General features: G+C 34.2%; 1 protein-coding gene across 6 annotated transcripts in view; it reads right to left on the bottom strand.

Moving 5' to 3' along the window:
* Positions 1 to 21839, bottom strand: part of LOC143249004 (tRNA (uracil-5-)-methyltransferase homolog A) — a 103478-nt gene that overhangs the window by 80476 nt on the left and 1163 nt on the right. For 5 of the 6 annotated variants that reach the window (XM_076498142.1, XM_076498145.1, XM_076498147.1 and 2 more), the window contains exon 2: positions 492 to 765. In XM_076498142.1, the coding sequence (XP_076354257.1) occupies positions 492 to 765 (274 nt within the window). Of the gene's footprint in view, positions 1 to 491; positions 766 to 18950; positions 18977 to 21839 lie in introns of those variants that run through there. The other variant, XM_076498143.1, reaches the window with a different exon arrangement.

Below are 21839 nucleotides of genomic sequence, written 5' to 3'. Positions count from 1 at the left end.
ACATAATATGTATGTAGTTTTGAGTTTAGATTACTATATGGTGAAGTAAACCTAATTAGAAACACCACAGAAACAGAAATTTTAATACTTTATTACTTGTCTGAAACTCAAACATAACAAACTTTAAGAAGTTTTAAATGGAATACTCTTTCATTATGGTGGTCCAAAATTCCAAACTCATACAAAAATACTTTAGTGTGGGACTATATCCATGGAAGTGAGAGTAGTCAGGTGAGAATGCACTCAGATAAATAATCTCTAAAACAAAATTCTGACCACCATTCGACCATCAGACGGTTTGAATAGTTTATGTTGGTATTTCTAAATAAAACACGCATTCATAAAATTTTTACAATGAAACATATAATATGTAACAGAGCATTCAAAACAATAAGAAATACATGTATTTACTATCATCATGTACAAAATTGTCAGCATTAAAAGGAAAGTTCAATAGATTTAATTATTCATATAAAGGTCATTTTACTTACCCCATAATGTACAAATTGTGGTAAATTGCCCACTTCAATTTTATACACTTCTGAGGTGAATCCACATTGAATATATCGATATTGGCTAGATGCACTATCGTTTTGTACATTTGCTTCACACATAGGACTTGCTTCTTTCGTGTTGTCAACAGTTTGCTCCTCATTCATATTTTCATCTGCTTGAAGTTCAGAATTTGGTCCCATTAATTTTTCTTCACAACTTTTATCTTTGATTTCACAAATAACTGCAACTTTTGGAGATTTTTCCATTTTGCTAGAAGAGACAAAATTAATATTTTTATTTTAAAGGCATAACAGATGCATACATTATAGGCATCATAACATTTCATACTGTCTAATGTTGTATTTGAGCAGTGTAATTACACACTCAAATATGATATATATTATCTACCTATGAATCACGTTGAAATCATATAACACACACATTGTAGCTGTAAAATATCAAATTCTTCCATGCCAATAAATCCAATGCAATCCAAGTTCAAAGTTATGATTTTGATGTCCACATATTAAATGCTACAACATACTCAATTTAAATAAGTAGGCAGTCTTAAAGTTTTATGTCCACAACTATAATAACTGCAATACATTCATACATCACATGCCAGGTAAATAATGAAGTTTCATAAGTAAATAAATAAATAAAAGTTCAGACTTCAGCTCACAACAAGCTGAAGAGTATACAATAATACAATAAGTACTTTCAGGATAAAAGAATATGCCTAAACCATATGTGAAATAAATAAACAGGCTTAATATTTGATGACTAATAATGCCTGCAGTAACAAAAAAAGTTGTCAAAAATGATTATTAGTTAGCTAGAAAAAGGCCACCAAGAACTGTGGTTTGCCTGCTAACACTAATGGTAAAAAGTATTGCTTCACACAAACCAAAGTTCAGTTCTACTTTTAACAATAGTTTTATTACTTAAGAAAATCTAACTATACAGTGAGAAGTTTCTTTGCTTATTGGGAAATTTATAAAATTATGTTAATAATAAGTAGTAAATAATTAATTTTCAATGTTAAAATTATAAATGTTATGTATCAATCTATGATAAAAAAAATGCTTATCAAAGTCTAATAAAATATGTTTTATTTTGCAAATCCTGTTTCTGTCTACTAGTTTCTCATGGTAAAAAATTATTTTGACTCCCACATGGTTTCCAGAGTGAGAATATTCAATGAATGAACATAGTCCCCACATACATTACAACAATTCATCTGCATTCTCATGTTGTGGGCCTGGACAATGCTGTATCACAAATCATACTCCTGCAATGCTGTTATCCAGTATGTAACCATTTTTTTCAAATTTATAAAGCTTTTCAACCACTTTAGAAATGCATGAGCAATTCCAGTAGTCAGCCTTCCACCATACAAACAGTGTGAACAGTGTTTCACAAAGACTAAATGTTCACCAAATATTTCTTCATCATGTAGTGTCTACATTCAAGAACTGAAAGCATGTCTGATATTTTACAAAATCGACTCCAGGGGTTCCCAACCTTTTGGCACTCGCGACCCCTTATCTAAAAGTTTGAAACCCATGTGACCCCCTACTTAGGGCTTACTATCAGCAGATTAATTTTTCTTTTATTTTCTGTGAAGGAGATGGAAAGAAACATCTAAAAAAATATTTAAAAATTCTGTAATTATTTATTAGCAAATTAAATCACATTGGTCCAACCTGAATTCACAAAAAGAACATATATTTCTTAAAATAATATTAACATAGGTTTGAACAGCTATCCAACCCAGCTAGTGAGATGCCTGATGTTGCATTTCAGCAGCAAGCTTTGAAATTCATGGCTGAGTGTTTGTTAGACCCAGTCTCATGTCATCTCCAACATCCAATCTGTTCCTATTCTTTGTTTTTATATTAACAAGAGTGGAAAATCCTGCCTCACTCAAGTAGGTAGAAGCAAATGGAACAAGGACATGTAAAGCTGTCATGCTGACTTTGGAGTATGACTGATACATAGCGCACCAGAACTGAGTCACAGATTTCACCTTGAAGAGATCATGAGCTGAAGAGTCGTTCCTTAGATCCAGAAATTCATCATGAATATCATCTGGGATGCTGGATACATCAAGTTCAGTACAAAATGGGTTCCTTACCAGGGCCTCCTGTTCCTGTGATAGCTCAGGGAAGTAACGCTCAACTTCCTTTTCTAGAGACTGAAGATGTTCGGTAATCTCATCCTTGAGGAACTGATCCAGTTGGATCTGAGACTCATCCATCACTCCACAAAGTTTTTCAAACATAGCAATGTTTCCAAGATTGGTTTTCCGATGCCAGTTCTGCAGTTTGGAAACAAAGGCCCGAAGACTATCTTGAAAAAGGAGAACATGTGTTTCCCTTCCTTGAAGCTTCAAATTGAGCTTGTTCAGCTGGTCAAAAATGTCGGCTAGGTACGCAACCATTTTATTCCATGCTTCATCTTCAAAGTGAGCTACAAGATCTTTCCTTTTTTGAGTCTCAAGGAATAGCTTTATTTCATCTTTCATTTCAAAGACACAATAACGTTTCCTTTCGACAACCAACATACTGCTGTGTAGAAGAGAAGGAGTTGGTGGTCAGCATTCATGTCTTTGCATAGTTCTTTGAATAGGCGAGTGTTGAGTGCTTGAGTCTTCACATAATTTACTTACAATTTTGATTACAGATTCAAGCACTTCCTGCAGAGAGGCAGGGAGAGTCTTACTGGCGAGAGCATATCGGTGAATCATGCAGTGGATGCCCTTTGCTTGAGGTGCTAGCTTCTTCACTCTCGACTGGAATCCTGATTTCGATCCCAGCATAGCTGGTGCCCCATCCATACAAACCCCACACACGTTTTCCCATTGAAGATCTTTGTCTTGAAAAAAAGTTGAAACTTGTTCCATGACATCATCAGCTTTTGTTGTGGTTTCAAGTGCACTGCAGAATAAGAATTTGTCTTTGATGTCACCTGAATTAATGTATCTCATGAAGACAAGCAACTGAGAACGTGACTCCCCTGCCAAGGCTTTGCGACCCCACAGGGGGTCGCGACCCACCGGTTGGGAACCCCTGATCTACTCCATCCCTCAACAATGATCACACTGCTCCAATTCTACTATCAATGGCATGGGTATCTAACAATCATTCACACTCTTTCTTTGAATTAACCAGTAAATCTGGAAGAAAAAAAGGCATTAAATCATTGGTATAAAAATGAAAACCTATGGACAGTGTATACTTCTTACTTGATAATGACTTGAGGGCAGTCTCCACCTCCATTACTACAGCATGACCTGTGAAGACTTCATTCCTACCATTTTCCCAAGGAATTCAACATTCATGATCATGTACACTCATTATCCTTGTATCAGTTTCATACTTGCCTTTTTAACTACTGAAATACCATTTACAGATTTTCAGTCACAAATGTAAATTTGTGACCACATACTAAGACACTACTGACATAGATCAGGCACTTCTTTCATTGCAGCTCTTGAAAGTGACCTTCAGTAGCCTCTCAAAGTCAAAATAAAGTTACACAGGACATATGGCACAATACAGGATTCATAGCAAGCCATCTCTCATACTAAAAACAGTCTAAGATATAATGTACTCGCACCATCCAGTTTGAATTGCCAGTAAACAAATGTTAAATCTAAAGTACTGAACCAAAAAAAAATTATTTCTTAGAGATACATCCATCCACCCACGTAACAACTTGATACTTTCCACATCTGTCTTGGAGAATTGTATGCCATTAACCTTCAGCTTACTCTCACCTAAAACTTGTGTTTAATTTGAACTGTGCCAATACAAAATAACTAACAGGATGTTGTCACAAACTCTTGGTGCAGTAATTACTAACTCCCATTAAGCACTTTTACTTAGAATAGGTTCATTCTTAGATGAGGTAAGAAAAAGGTACACCAGAAATGGGGAGAATAGCAGGAAGGTCTATATTTACTAAAAATACATTTTCAGGCAAGGAAAATGTTAACTTTCAAGACAATACTTCATCTTCACACAAAGACCAACTGTAATCCCTCATTGAAGTGGAAAAAGAGCTAGTGTGAATATTAAACCCACATAATCTCCCTTCAGAAAGCACATGAAGGGAAAACCCATGGAATGTGGAATTCAATGAAGCACACCAGTAGAAGAATGCACCTCTTCTTGACCAGAGTATATTCTTCTCCCAGAAGGAAATTGAGGGAAAAGCAAAGGAACCCAGAGTGTTACAGGGATAGGTGAAAGTTCACCATGACCAACTAAGCACCCACACATAAATGGTTAGTAAGCCAAGAAGTGTAGTGTATTTATGGTGTGATCAAACCATATACTGTGCATCTCACCTCAACACAAATGGACAGACACAGGATAATGGGACCCAAGCTGTCAGAGGTGTAATCTGTACTACACAGACACTGTGTACAACAATACTTCCCAATATAGTGCAGAATCTAATCAATAAGGAACTCTCCAATGTCTGCCACCCAGGCAGCTGTGAACTGGTACATGAAATGGGTTTCCTGTGCTCCATTTGAAAAAATGGAGGAGAATTCATATTGGTAAGATCCTGAGAAGTGCTCAATCCCCAAGGGATACCTGCTGGAAAGGTCTTTTACTGGAGACAGTGTAATAGGAGACTGCAAAACCCTATTTTGATAAGCCACCAAGTAAAAGCCAAAGAAGTATTCAGTTACTTCCTTTGTGCTTGCTTTTTACATAATAGTCCATAGAATGATACAGTCTGGATCAAGTAGTTGAGTAAGCTTAATACTATGAAGATACCTACAGAGATCTTGCAAAACTTACCTTGACACTGAGCACTGATAGAGCCAGGAAAAATGGACTGAGTACATTGTTACCACTGATCAAATGACAATTTTGTAAAACAAGCATAACCTGGGATACAACATCAACCACTTAGGCATTCTATAAGAGAAAAGAGTGTTAAAAAAATGTACTCAACCTTCAGAAAAACAGTGTGTAGACTGAAAAATTAAGACTAGAGTAAGTAAAAATCCTACTGAAGATGAAACAGCCAAATGAAGAAGACAGTGAGAGATGAACATATGCTGCTTGTGCCAGTCTGAAGAATTTCATCTAAGGATCCAAGGGTTGCAAAAAACTAATAAACATTACTATCTATGAAAGAATACACCAAGGAGTAGGTAAACATATCTCGTATAAAGTGATAGGTTCCTGGATGGAGTGGGGTCTCAAAGTAGAATCAAACAATGATGAAAACTCTGAAAAAGAGAATTTTAAGCCAAATAACAATGTATAACCTGAACCAGTTATAGGATAAGATACAAGTCCAAACAAGCATAGGGATGAGAAATAGAAAGCAGGAAATAAGAAAGAAAGAAAGATCACCTTCCCAAAGAGTCAAAATCTTGAGGAAAAAAGACTGGTCAAAGAAAAGGAGTAAATATGTATAGGAAAAGAATGCAGGAAGCAATCAGAGAGTACTGTTTTCAGAGAAAAGTGGTATAAAGAGAAAAAAGCCAACAGCTCAAATAAGCATGTATGAAATGTAAAATCACATTAACATCCCAGTCAGGCATAGGAGTATTATGATGAGATTGATGAAGAAGGAATGATAAAAACTAGATGAAGAGAATAGAAGAAACACCAAGAGGTAACTGAAAAACATAATACAGTTGGCAAAGATGCCTAATAACCAGCTAAGGTAAATACCAACAATTTTGCTAAACAATCATGTGAGAAAAGCTGAAAGGAAATCAGAGATGGACTAATGTCAATAGACCAAATATTTATCACTCTTGTTGATAAATGGGCAAGAATGGAGGTTGACAGGAATGAGATAAGAAAGCTATACAACAGAGGCAATGAACTGGACAAATCCCACATGTGAAGGAAAAGGGACAACACCTCTTGATGATAAAGAAATGGGAGGTTGAAGCAAATAGAAAGAGAGCAGTGAAAGAGGGGGCCAGGACACAACTGGCAAAGGAAAGGAAATAAGGATTGTGCAGAACAAAGAATAACCATGAACAATCTTCCCCACCCAAAAAAAAGAAGTGTTTTGCATATTAAGGTGAAGAGATAAAGAGGATTGGTTGATTTGGTGTTTTGTGACACAAAGCAGCTAGGCCATCTGTGCCTAACATCTGGTAAAAATTTAAAATTCAAGTAAAACTGGTAAAATTCATAAAAGGAAATTAAAGTAAAGCAAAACAAAGTTTAAAACATAAATAGCATAAAACCAATGTCATATACGAGATATAAACATGTGCTACAGAAAGTCCTCTACCACAACTGCAATTACCATACCTAGCCTGGAGGAAGACTAACAGGTAAGTACAAAAACCACCATCACTCACCTGAAGTTGGCTTTTCCTGTACTGGTTCTGAATTATTTGATGTTGTGGCCATTTTAATAAAGTAATAAAAGTTTTAAAAGACTTGTAGCAAAATTTTAATTAAAACTATCCAGGATGACTAACAGATAGTTCAAACAGCAGCGTTAGTCACCTGAAGTTGGCCTTTCCAGTCCTGGTTTCAAGTTATTTGACATGTCCATTTTCTAATTTCAAATTGAACTACATGGACTGTGAATCTTAAAAGGGAATCACATTAAAAAATATCTAATGTATATATTAAAAACTTAAATATCATTAAAAGGATTAATGGCCTTTAAAATCTAAAATCATTTCTAAAGTGAACAATGTCACCATTTTCAATAACACTGTCTAATGTTACAGAAAAACCTCGGGACAGAACATGTTTAAAATAGTGCCATCATTGGGAGTCATAACAACGGAAAGACAATAAAATGTGGCTTATTGTGACCTGAGTGTTACATAGACAATACATTGGTATATCAGTCTCAAATAAAAGAAAACGATGAGTTAAAAACTGTGGCCGATGTGTAGTCAAGTTAGAACAACTTCCTCTTTCCAATTCTTATGGAAGGAAGACTGCAAAAGTCCAATATAGGGTTTTATTGGAAAAGCTTGTTTTCACATTGCTCACTCCAAGTAAATTGTCAATTGACACAGAGCAAAGACTTGAATACAGGACAATAGTCCACGTATGAAACAGGCACAGCAGTGATAGTGCCAGAGCAGATAGATTTACCTGCAGTGTCAGCAAACTCCTTCCTGCGAATACCAACACGGCCTAGTATCCAGAAAAACTAGATAGAAATAGACATGAAAGAGAAATGGACCAGTCAGTTTTAAATATCAGCAAGAACAGGATGTGAACTAACATGAAGCGATTCTAGGGCCAGTAGAGAACTAAGCAAGTCAGTAAAAATTGTGCAGTTTGAGTACTGCTTGGCTTCTATGTGATCCAGGGCAGGAGAAATGGCATACAATTCAGCAGTGAACACAGAAGCTGTAGAGGAGATTCTGCACACAACCACCAAACTACAACAAACCATGGCAGAGCCCACAGAGTCACCTAATTTTGAACCATATGTATAAATAGGAATAGAAAGTGCAAAGAGTATCTATATGGACTCCCTTTTGAAAGTAATTGAGAAAAGTCCATAGGGCACAACACCTGATGACAAAGGCTCCATAGGGGCACACCCATAGGATACTGCATCTTATCTTCTGTGCGGTTTAGCCTTTTCTTATGTATACAAAGAAAAGAGGCTAAAAGCCAAAAGAGTGTCACAAGAATGGATGAACTTGGTACATGACCATCAAAATGCTCACACAAGTTATTGGTGTTCATTCAGCCCATATTTTGTTCACTTACCTGCTCAACCATCACACTGGATGGGTCAAAACAAACTATAGAAGAATAGCACTTTTATGAGTGGTACATCACAGTTGCATATGTATTAGTTTCATCAACTCTGCCATCAGATTCCTAACTTTCGTGTAACTGTAGGAGTAGGAATTGCGAGAGAAAAATAAATACAAATAAGATTAATACACTAAAATGTATTTTTAATCCTCTTGGATTGCATCAAAATTATATGAAGTGAACAATGTTGCACCCTGAAAACATCCCACCCCCATTTCTCACTGCAGAGGAACTCCTTGTTCTAACTCCATTGGTTAGGTTACAATAAGTGAAAACTCCCCATGGTACACCACTCTTGTGGTTGTAAACTAAGTGGCAAGAGCTTGAAGAAGATGAGACATAAAAAATGGTCCCAGATCCCTAACAATTTTACTAGAGACAGTGAAATGTGTGACTGAAACCCTAATTTTAAATGCAAGCAAATGCACAATTCTGGTGCTGGTCTTTTAAATGATAGTACATGGAATGGGTAAGGTATGAATTGGAGCTGAAATATAATATATAAGTAAAAGGAAGAAACTGCCAGTTGTCTTCCAGAACACTCCATCTCATACTGGACATTCTATATAGTGACAGGGTAGATGGTATGAGTGCTTGTCATTATCCTGGCTTAATATGGGTTTAGTGTTAGTATACCCTGGAAGGCAACACGAGTTAAGTGGTGGGATCCTAAGCTAAATTAATGGTGAGTAGGAATAAATAAGGAAGTACACTAAGCTGTTAAAGGTATTGGGTGAGTTGAATGATTGCAATGAATGGAAGCCTCAATTCTTCTGGACACAAGAGAATCAGAAGGAAGAAATAGAGAGCAACAAATATGTGTAGGGTATACCATGTGCCTACTTGGGAATTTTCCTATAGTGGTGATGAAAATGTGCTGCCAGAGAATGAATTAGGTATCTTTCTGGATGGAAGAAGATGTAATAAAGCTGATGACTATCCACCACAAAGAGGAGTAAACAATCCACCTGGAAAGGACTGAGAGAGAAAGGTCTCTAGAAGAGGGGTCCTAAAAAAACAAAAATATGGTGACAGAAAATCTTAAAAGAATAATTATGAGATCAAAATGGCCAAGATTTGACAGAAAAATCTGTCTAGGTCAAATGGGACATAGAATAAAAGAAAATATAAAAGATGTATCCACCATTCCTAGCAGCTGAAATCTTAGGTAAAAAGGAACAGTGTAAGGGAGGAATCTATAACATAGACATTGGATCAACAATGATCACACAAAAAAGTGAAATAGGTTTATGTGAGAGGTGAAATAGAGAGCAAGTGGCAAGAAACTCAAAAGATTCTTGAGTGAGAACATGAAGAACAACATTCAAGTCACATTCATGCAAAAGAATGGGAAGACGATTCCTGTGCAGTAGGAAGGAATGGAAATTAATGTAAGGGCAGGTGAAGAGAAAATATTGGTGTATTGCTAAAGTGGAATATGGTGAAAAGAACTATATCTGAAACTTTGCAACAGTACAGATGAGTCACAGTCAAAGGAGTCAAGTAAAGAAAGTTTTTAAGGTAGGTTGGTCAGGTAAGAAATGATGAGACCAACAGTGACAAACTCACCATTCCTACTGGTACACAAAAAAGGTAGAAGATCAACAGGACTGTAAAAGACAGAAAACTACATTTTGAAAGTCCATCTCAATAGATGATGGGCTAAACAAATCCCACATACGAAGACAAAGGGATGCCATGATAAAAGAGCAACATTGTTGGTTGTACTATAAAAGATGGAATAGAGCAGAGTGAGAGGATGGTTTGATTAAGAGAAAACACAGTAATGCAAATCACTGATAGTTAAACAAGATAGTATGGGCCACCAATAGTACACTACATAAGTTGTTCCAAACTAGACCAAGAAATGGGAAAAGGCACAGAGGAAGAAATGATACCAGCCCTGATTGAGAACATCTACAACCAGAGCTGAAGACTGGAATCAGAAGGTCATGAAATGGGTGCCCGTTTGACAGTTGATGTGTGGCACAACTATGGAGTTGTCTAAATTGACTATATCCAAATAGTCTATCAAGAAGAGAAAGAATTAAGAGCATGTGCATTCAGCAGCAAGCAGTTTTATGATGTTAATATGAAGATAATACTCCTCTAAGGTCCATGAATCTGAAGTAAAAGAGTCATGCATGGATGTTGCCCACCCATAAAGAGAAGTATCAGTCAGTGAATAGGTAAAGGTCTAGCTCAGGTAGAAGTAAAAACAACACCAGAAGTGGAGTTGGAGCAGTCCAGTCACAAAGTAAGATCCTCCAGAAAAAGGAGAGGAAGAAATATTCATAAGAACAGTGGATTCTTTGACACCCATATGTAAGGCCAACAGAAATGATAGGTTCTAGAGAAGCCATAGTCCCAAAAAAAAAATAGAACCTCCCATGCAGAAAGAGCAACACTAGTGTTGGTGATCAAATGCTTAAGATCCTTTACATAAAGTGGTTCAGGTTGGGACTGCTGAGGTGAGAGTTGAAAAGGACCCCTAAAAGGATGAGACATTAGTTCAGGGTAAAGAAAAAACTTGGAAATTTTGACAAGTTGTCCTAAGTGAGTTTTTTTTTTTTCTCTTTGAATAGAGAAGTACAATCTGAGGATTCTTTCTGAATGGGGGAAAAGCCAGAAGCCAGTCATCCATGTTGAAAAAGAATTAGTTCCATACCACATAGATGATAAACAAAGATACACACAATGCAACTGAATAAATAAAGGGCTATTCCTGTTGTGAATACAAGACCAAAGAATCATATGGCAAGGTTCCTGTGGACCAATTTGAGAAAACATTGCCACATTGGAGCTGCCAGAATATGAAGAAAGACATCCAACCTATTTACTTTAGTCATCTAAATACCAGGATGTAAAAACCAGTTGACAGAAAAATAATTATTCATCTGAAATTAGGGACAACCAAAAAATGAGTGATGACAAACAGGTCACTGATATTTTTGGAAACAATGACAAGACAAGAGAAGTACCTCAAAAAGGAACTATGGCATGTTTCTCCATCAGCTATAAAAGTGCTCCTTTGAGATAATGAAGATAGGCTGGACCTGAAAGGAGCAAGAGGTGGAACACAAATGAAGGGCAAGGCCATGAATAAAGGTTTGAATGGCACATCTGTTGACAGCAAAATGTATCCACAAATTTCCCAAACAGACCAAGTGGTAACCAGCAGCTTGGTTGGAGGGTAACAGATCAACAGGAAGAAGAATAGGAAGAGGAGGAGGTTAGAGCAAGGGTCAGGTGTGAAAGTGTGTTAATGGGACAAACACAAAAATATGGAGAGTGGCAGTAGACACCTTCAGCCTGTGATTTGAGAGAATAAGTAATCCCATCAAAAACGTGTTATCAGAGAAAGACGTCAAAATGAAGGTCTCAATGGAATGTTAATGGACTTGAGAAAGAAGGGTAACCCTTCTGAAAAGGTCCCAACAACAAAGAAACAAAGTGAGAATAGAACAGGTAGGAGAACATATTGTTCTGGAACAACAAGAAACTTACTGGTATATCTAGGCTATCCCATCCTCTAAACTAAACTATTAGATGAAATAAATATCTTTCATAGTTATCAAGCTATCACCTAAACTTACTACCTCCACAATATTTGAAGGCAATCAGTTGTAAAGGCCAACCATCCTGTTATAAAATAAAACTTTCTTAGTTGAAGATGACTTCTACTCAAGAAAAAGTTGTGTCCTCTCGTCCTATAATACTTTGCATTAAGTATCAAAACATGATGCATCAGCACTATTAATTCCCTTAGAAATCTTGAACACTTCAATCAAATCCCCTTTAACTTTTCTTTTTTTCAAAAAAAAACAATTTCAAAGATTATAACCTCTCAATGTATGACAATACCTTCATTCCAGACACCATTCTAGTAGCCCTCCTCTAAAACCTTTCCAATAATTCAATAGTTTTCCTATGTCAAGAAGCCCAAGACTGAATACAATACTCTAAATGTTGCCTAACAAGTGACCTATGCAATTAAATTATATCCTCTTTAGACTTGTATCCAATATTTCTGTAGATACAACCCAAAATCCTATTTTCCATACCCTTAGCAACAGCTCACTGCTTGGATGGCTTAAGAAACTGATCAACCACTGTACCAAAACTCCTTTCTTTCCTAACATTTTTAAGGTTACTGCCATCCAAATTATATTTATAATCCAAATCATGATAACCCACATGCATTATCTTGCATTTATTACAATCAAAAATATCATTTATTTACCCAACTCATTTTGCAAGAATCCTCCTCACAGTCACAGCCAACAAAACTCCAGATATTAATATTTTCAGCAAATTTAAGTAATCTAAAAGTCATCAAAAACAGTAAAGGTCCTAAGATTGAGCCCTGAGTACTCCATTTGTGATGTTAATCCAATTTGACTTGATTCCATTTACAAAAACTCTCTGCTTTCTTTCATCCTCTTCCACCTAATAAACTAACTTATCCTCATACAAAGAGATATTTTTATAAGCTCTCTATGTGGTACCTTGTCAAATGCTTTTTGAAAATCTAGATATATCAACTCTACATGCTTATCCTCATCTACATAAACAGTAACCTAATCTTCACAGTCACAGCCAGCAACACCCCAGACCTTAATATCATCAGCACATTTAAGTCATTAAAAAAAATGTAAAGGTCCTAAGATTGAGCCCCAAGGTACTCCACTTGTAATATTATTCCAACTTGATTATATTCACAACAATCCTCTGCTTTCTTCCATCCAAATAGCCTACTAAACTCCACACCTGCAGAAATAACTTTTTACAGACATTTTACGTGACACCTTGTCAAGTGCTTTCTGAAAATCCAGATACACCAAAACTACACCCTTATCTTCATCTACAAAAGCAGTAACCTAAACTTTTTAGAAACTCAAAAGATTTGTAAGGTAAGATTTCCCTTAGTGAAACTATGTTCATTAACCAACAAAGTTCTAAACTTTGGTATATGTCTTTGCAAAGCCTCTTTTATCAGACTTTCCAAAATCTTTCCCATAACAGCTGTAACACTAATAGGCCTAAATAAGTAAGAAAAAATGTATCACCTTTCTTTAAAATAGAAGTAACATTAGCCAGCTTCAAATCCTCTGGCACCTGCCCATTATTCAAGGACTTACAAAAAAATTGTAGCAAGTCATGTATTCAATCCTTTTCCTCTTTTAAAACTCTTGGGGAAATATTATCTGACCCAACAAGCTCAGAATTAATGTGATCATCTTGTTTATTGTTTTCTCCAGCTATGAATTGTTCAGTATGAGGAATACTGCTTAAATCTTCATTAACAAAAACTGAAGACAAAGCAGAATTTAATAACTAAGTAATTTCATAATCAGCAGATACAGCCTTCCTTTATCATCCCACAAAGGTCCTACCACCATCCTAATATTTTATTTATCCTTAATGCTTTTAAATAATTCCTTACTGTTACTTTTTACATTTTCAGCCAACCCTTCTTCATAAGTCATTTTCAATGTTCTAATTTCCTTCTTGTTTAATTTTCATGATCTTCTATAATCTTCTAAGCTCTCATCATACCAATCAAATTAAATTTTTTAAATAGATTATACTTTTCTTTACTTTTATCCTTTGTACTCTTTGTGCTAGTTTTTACTGACAGCCACCCTTTACTTTCTATATATTTATCATAAATAATTAAAAATTTATCATTAAACTCTCTACATCTGATCAGTGTATCCACATACCTCAGCTACCTAATTCACAACAAACATTTCTTCTTAATACCTTTAAAATTTGCATCTTTGAAATTTGTTATCAAAATATCATTGTCCCTGATCTTCATTTGCTGCAAAACATTAAACCTGATAGAAAAATGAACAATTGCATCCACACTTTCCCCAATTTCCACTCTTTCAACAATTATTTTAGAAGTTAACAATAAATGTAAAATAGCATTGTTTCTAGTATGTCACTTGTTTAATTGGTGAAGAAAAACAATTTGAATAGTTTCCAAAAAAACCTTTCTTCCTTATGGATTGGCTCTAAACGTTTCCAATCTATATGCCTGAAATTAAAAATCATCCATAATTATGATATTATTAGCAGCTGAAACTTTAATCTCACTGTAACCTTACTCATTAATTTCATTAGTATCATTTGGAGGTTGTAATAAATTCCCCTTAACAGCCTTTTCTCTTTATATCAGCTAACAGAAACCCAAATAGATTTAATCTCCTTGCTATTACCTTTGTTGTCCTCAATTCTACATATAAAGCCACTTCACCCTCTCTCTTTTGCACTCTATCCTTATTAAGCCTACAACCCTGTATTTAGAATAAATTTCTGTCATTAAAATCATCTACATTTAACCATATTTCAGTCATTCCTATTACATCAAAATTCTCCATTCCTGTCAGCACTCTAAAGTCATCTATTCTTATACTTGTAGCATCACAGCAGTAACAATTAAACCTACCCTTAGAATTACTTTTATACTCATTTCCTATGATACACTTTTCTCTGTCTTAATTTTTTTGGATTAGTTTATCCTGGAGTCCACCACTGCCTAATCATAAATTAAAACTTCCCTTACAGCTGAGTGAATAGCACATTGCAAACAAGTCAGTTCCTACCCTATTTTAATGTAACCTATCCCTTCCAAAAAATTCCTTCCATTAAAATGTTCCAAGTCCAACCAGCCAATCTGCTCACCATTGCATATTAATCTGAGCTTTAACTTCAGTAATAGAAGTTTTCAAAACATCCAAAGCTTTGGGACATGCAGATAACAGAAAATTTTAACTTTTAAATAATATTTAAAAAAAAAGTGTGTGTTTGTCCTAATGTAATGAATAATTTAAAAGTATCATAACACGTGACAGGAACGGATATGACAAATCTATCAATATAACAGGAATAGAAAACAACATTAGGGAGATCTAGATCCTCATAATCAACTAAAAAGGGTTAAAAATACAATTATAGCAAAACCAAACAGTAGTATCCCTGATGTTATTAAGTCATGGCCCTTTCCTTCAAATTCCTTTACCAATTAACTCATACACAACTTTTGCCCTACATCTAGATCCTAATACCATTTAATCTCCTTGCTATTACCTTTGTTGTCCTCAATTCTACATATAAAGCCACTTCACCATCTCTCTTTAGCACTCTATCCTTATTAAACCTACTACCCTATATTTAGAATAAATTTCTGTCATCAAAATCATCTACATTTAACCATGTTTCAGTCATTCCTATTACATCAAAATTCTCCATTCCAGTCAGCCCTCTAGAGTCATCTATTTTATTTGTTTATGTTTGTTTATTTAGTATTTGGGTGTTTTCTATGGTTATGTTGTGTGAAAATCAACTTGAAATTCAAGCAATATCCTACAAAAAAGGTAAAAAATAATTCACAAATACATTGTTATAGTTAAGGAAACAAGTGCTGATAAATTATAATTTTATGTCTGATCACACACGGACATCTTACATGGGTTGTCTATAGTACAGTAAGAAAGAAGTTCAATAGGATTCAGTGTAAATATAAATGACTGGTACTTTTGTATTGTCTAGAATTAAATAAATAATTGCAAATGGTATTTTATGTTTACATAATTTTAAAAATTAACTAAAGCTATCAACAGCTTCTACTTTGAAAAATACACTCTACATGTACAATGCTTCAACATTCTCTACAACATTTATACAATATCTTTTGTTATTGATATACCTATATATATGTAAAAATGGCTGGTATGGGAAGAGAAAGCTCCCTGAAGAGTGAACAACGTTTCGACCTTCTTCAGTTATCGTCAGGTTCACAAAAAAAGAAAGATATAACTAACTAATAGCTGACCACATGTTTGAATGCAGTTGTTAATTGTGTAATTGAGTGCAAGAATGTAGAAAGCATGCTCAGATGTTGGATTATATTTATAGGTATAAATAATATTTGTATAAGGGTGTTCCTTTGTATTGGTTTATTTTGGGCTTGAGTTGTTGTATAAGTAAGGCTTCTTTAATTTTGCATATTTTAATGTTTGTTTATTTAGGATTTGGGTGTTTTCTATGGTTATGTTGTGTTTATTTGATTTAAAGTGTTTGAAAATGTGTGAAGGTGACTTTTTGTGTTCTTTGAATTTCGTTTTCATTTTTTTACTAGTTTCTCCAATATAGAAGTCGTGGCAATTATTATAGTATTTTATAGATAATGTTAGTGTTGTGTTTGTCAGTGTAGTTTTTACATAGTAGAGACCTTAGTTTTGTGCCTGGTTTTTGAATAAATTTCGTATTAACTGGAATGTCATATTTTGTTACTAGTTTTTACCAAATGTTGGTTATTTTTCTGCTGATGTCGGGAACATATGGTATGCAGCAGTATATGGTTTCATGTTTTCTGTTGTTTTAAGAACCAACAGAAAGAAGACAACTTCGACAATTCTATTGACATTCAACAGCCAAACTTCCCAGAAAAAATTTAAAATTTATGTTTTCCAGAAACACCAATAATAATAATAGCAGATAAAGGAAATGCTATAGTCATAACGAACATGAATGAATACATCCAAAAAATGAAGAACATCCTATCAGACACAAAGAAATTTAAACCAATACACACAAATCCAACAAAGACACATGAAACGCAACTAAACAAAATACTACTAAAAATGAAAAAAGCCAACACAATTTCAAAAACACTTTATTCCTACCTACGCAAAACAAACTCGTGCACACTACAAATATATGGCATGCCTAAATCTCATAAACCTGATTGTCCACTACGACCAATAATGTCCTTATATAAATCATTTAATTACAATCTTGGTAAATACATATATCATGGGCATTCTCCAAATGTGCAACATCAGCCAGCTAATTCATCAAAGACTCTTTTAATTTCAAATCTAACCTTAATCAATTTAATAATAAAGCCTTAATGGCCAGTTTCAATGTCATATCCCTCTTTAGAGAAGTCCCAACTGCTGACGCCTGCAAGATAGCCTTAGAACTCTATATCCGAAATCCTAACCCATTAACAGAATTCCCAGCAACCAATTAGCAACCCTCATAGAATTCACCACGATGAAAACAAACTTCATGTTCAACAACCACAACTGTATGCACACAAATGACCTGAGCATGGACAACCCAGTATCATCAGTTCTAGCCAATATTTATATGACACAAGTTGAAACACAAGCAATTAACACAGCATTACATCCACAACAATACTGGTACACATATGTAGATGACACGATTGTGGGACTTACATCTACAGAACACATACTTAATTTTTTCAGTCACATTAAGTCTATGTATCCCAACATTAATTTTAAAAGTGAACAGGAAAAAATGAATCAACTATCATTTCTTAACCTCAAAATTACAAGAACCGATACACAATTTAAAACAGAAATCCACTGAAAAATCTTCCATACTGGACTAAATATTCTTTGAGATTCAGGACATAAAACAAAACAAAAACTCAACATACTAAGAAACCAAATAAACACAGCCATAAAACTATGCTTATCAGATAAAACTAATGACAAATTAGATAAAATAAAGCATTACTTCATTAACATCAATAAGTTTCCTCCAAAAACCATAGAAAATATTATAAGCACACACCTAGACAAAAGGCAAAATCAACTAACAGAAATAAATATACCCCACGATTTAAAAAATTGCAAAACCATATACTGTTGCATACCATATATTCCCGACATCAGCAGAAAAATAACCCACATTTGGCAAAAACTAGTAACAAAATATGACACTCCAGTTAATTCCAAATTTATTCAAAAACCAGACACAAAACAAATAAACACAACATAACCATAGAAAACACCCAAATACTATATAAAGAAACAAACATAAACAAACACAAAATTAAAGAAGCCTTACTTATTCAACAACTCAAGCTCAAAATAAACCAATACAAAGGAACATCTTTATACCTATATTAATAAATATAATCCAAGATCTGAGCACACCCTCTACATTCCTGCACTCAAGTACACAACTGCCTTCAAACATGTGGTCAGCTATTGGTCAGTTATCTCTTTCTTTCTTTGTGAACCTGACAATGACAGAAGAAGGTCAAAATGTTGTTCACTCCTCTACATAGAGCTTTCACTACCCACACCAGCCATTTTTACATCTATATTTTTCTCTACGAGTGGGTTTTCTCATCATCAATGATAAGTATTTTAAGTATTAATAATTCCCCAATATATATTGTGGTGAAACAATGTAATCTGATATAGCAGGATGATGCATAATTTCAAAGCTTTATTTTAAAAAAATGTAAAAATAAATATTCAAATTAAAAAGTGGTTGACACATTGATAAAATGAGATGGAAAAACTTGTTCTTGATGCATATTTTGAAATCCTGGGCATTAGACAATATCAATTAGAAACCTCTGATTACATTCAATTAATCAGTTATTCTCATTTAAGGCTTGGATAGTTGGGACAATCAAAAACACAATAACCAGAAGCACTAATTTCTATTAGTTGAATACTTGGTTTAAACATAGCTTTGACAATTATTTTGAGTTACACAAACCAATGTAATCAATACTCTTAGGTAATAAATTATATTACTAAAGTACACCCTCAGGATCTACTGGCAATATATTCATAAAAATAAATGTGTGTTGCACATACATACATGTGTTGCATTCTCTTTCACAGGTATTCTGTAATATGAATGAATTACTTACACAGAGAAAACAACTATCAAAAAACAAATGGCAACAAAAAATCTGATCTGAATTTTATGACTTAAGATACAGTATAAACTGACAACTGACTTATAGTGCATTATTTGAAAATACAGCATGTCTAATATTTTCAACAGTGGTAAACATTTTTTTTTCAGTTTCAACACTGAAATATTCAGACTCTGTTGTATTTTCATAAAACTTAAGTGAATTAAGTGATTTCAAACAATGCTTTACAAAAATAGTTTGGCATAGTTTTTTTACAGCATTAATAAATGTTATTTTTATTGGAGCAAATCACACTTGACTGAATATTTTCAGTTGTGCACAACAAAATATTTTGTAAGTAAACAATTTTACTAATCATTTTATTAACATTATTTCATTACAAGGTGTGGTAAAAATGCAGAAAAGCACAAGCTGTGGGTATACAGCTTGAAGGAGAAAGTAACATATATGAATTGTAGCTTTCTTGTCACACCTGGCCTGTTCTAAATTTGTATCTGATAGAAGTAAAATGGCAGTATTAACAGCTTCCCACAGTCAGAAGATAGGGGTTGGTGATTACATTCTGACTAACCTAGTGTGATTAATTCGATAGGAACTAGTCTATGGAGTTTCAACTCCCAACACACTTTTCCTCCTTACTGCAACAGGCATTCAAAAAAGAAATAATGAAATAAGGTTACATTGCCTCATGTTAAGTTGCATTTCTTCACAATTTATTCTTTTATTTAATCCATGCAATATGTTCACTTTTACAGGTCACAACTAAAGGCATACAGATGGACTATGCTTTCTTGATCAGGAAGCTAACAAAATATATTAAATTCCTCAAACAAATTTAAATTCATAAGGAATGAGAGAATGTTACATTTTGATCTCTGGCACTGTTTGTAAAATAACCAGACACCAGTGAAGGAAATGTGGTTAAGTTCCAAGGTAACTATGTTAGCTATTGCCATGAAAATGAAGAATGTGCACCAACACAGCTGAGTGTTGGTGAAGCAACAAAACCTGATGATGCCTATTGGAGATAATCATCCCTGAATACAAGAGACACACTGTCTACTGTTGAAATACATGATTACACAAAAATCTATAGGAACACCACCAATATGTTTAGCGAGTGTACCATGCCATCACAATAACCTAATCCATATTTCCTAGTAACATTCCAACCAATGAGAATCCATGTAACAACACACTTGTGAAGCTTGCCTATAAGTATACAATCAAATCCTTGAATTTCACTGGGATTGAAAAAATGACAAGGGTCCTGTTGATCCATTTAGACTGTCCCATACACCAGACAAAATTATAAATTAAAAAAAAAAAACTGAGTCAATCCTGATCAAACCTTCTCTAAAACTCCTTTTAAATTCACTGAAAACAACCCATTTTAAAGGCCAATCACCTTGTTGAAAAATAATTAGCTGAAGATGACTTCTATCTTACTGTTCTCAAAATTAAATACTTTTGTTTAATGATGCATCACCACTACCAATTCTCTTAATAATTCTAAACACAGGGTCAACCATAGCAGAAGCAGATAGTGTATACTTCTACAATGCAAACTTTCTTAAACGCTAATAAAAACTCTCCCTGTGGTCTAAAAATTGCAATATCAAGATAAATGCATCAGTGTTTTCACTGTCTTCAGTGTGGTAACTATGATAAGGAGGCCTTGGAAATCAAACCTGCCTGTCACAAAAGTCACTCAATCAATGCAAACTGTTTTTTTTTTTATTTTTGGTGTTGTTTATTAATTTCATAAAATGAAAACATGTGAAATAATAATTACATTAACATGTTGTAATATGTAATCAATTTTCTCAATGTAAATTCTGTGCTTTGTGAATTTTTACTTGTCCTTATTCAACAGTTTATTTTTATACTGTATTTGCACTTTAGTTTTCTAAAGGAAAACAAAAAGCATTTTGTGCTGTATTTTGTGTTTTATGTCAAACTGATGTAATTTTTACTTTTCTCAAGTGTGGGCATGCAAGGAGAGCCTTGATGGACCAAATAATGCTTTGTTAGCTGTATGTTAAATTATTTTTACTTGTTTTCAAAATTTAAATTTAGATTTTCTATACTTTTTTTTTTTTTTTTTTACATGAGGGATATCTGCACTAGCCATCCCTTATTTAGCAGTGAAATACTGGATGGAAGGTAGCTTGTAATTATCACCTACCATCAACTCTCAGGCTACTATTTTACCAATAAATAGTGGGATTGACCATCACATTATAACACCCCCACAGTTAAAATGGCAATCATGTTTGATGGAACAAGGATTCGAACCCACAACCCTCACATTGCAAATCAAACGCCCAAACACCTGGCCATGCTACATGCCTGTAATGTTCACTAGTTTATTTTAAGACATCTAGCAATTTTCTCTGTCAACACTTAACGACTTCTCAAGTTTCAACAGTTGAGAAAAAGAAACATTGGAGAAACACCAATGTTGTTATTAAGCTAATTCTAAGAACTTCAAAGTGTAACATTATTTTTATAAATCAACTTATTAGTTACCTAATTACCTTGTATTTTTACTATGTTATTGATACAAACTCAATTAAGTATGTAATATATTATTCTTATTAGTCAACCAATATGAGTTTCTGCTGTATGTAACACAAAATTTAGCAAGTGACTTCTAGTATTACCTGTGAGTTGTGTCCATGACTTAGTAAGTTTGTATAACTTGTGGTAGAATTAAAAGGAGTAAAAACCAACATACTTCACTTTTTGTTAAGAGGACTGGACATTGCAAGGTTTTTGAGAAAAATCAAAAGCAATTTACCAAATGAAAGAGACTATTACAATAT

Source organism: Tachypleus tridentatus, chromosome 4 (assembly GCF_004210375.1).
Source record: "Tachypleus tridentatus isolate NWPU-2018 chromosome 4, ASM421037v1, whole genome shotgun sequence".
Taxonomy (NCBI): Eukaryota; Metazoa; Arthropoda; class Merostomata; order Xiphosura; family Limulidae; genus Tachypleus; species Tachypleus tridentatus.
The sequence above is the reverse complement of the archived record's forward strand: the minus strand, read 5'-3'. Positions and strand labels throughout refer to the sequence as shown.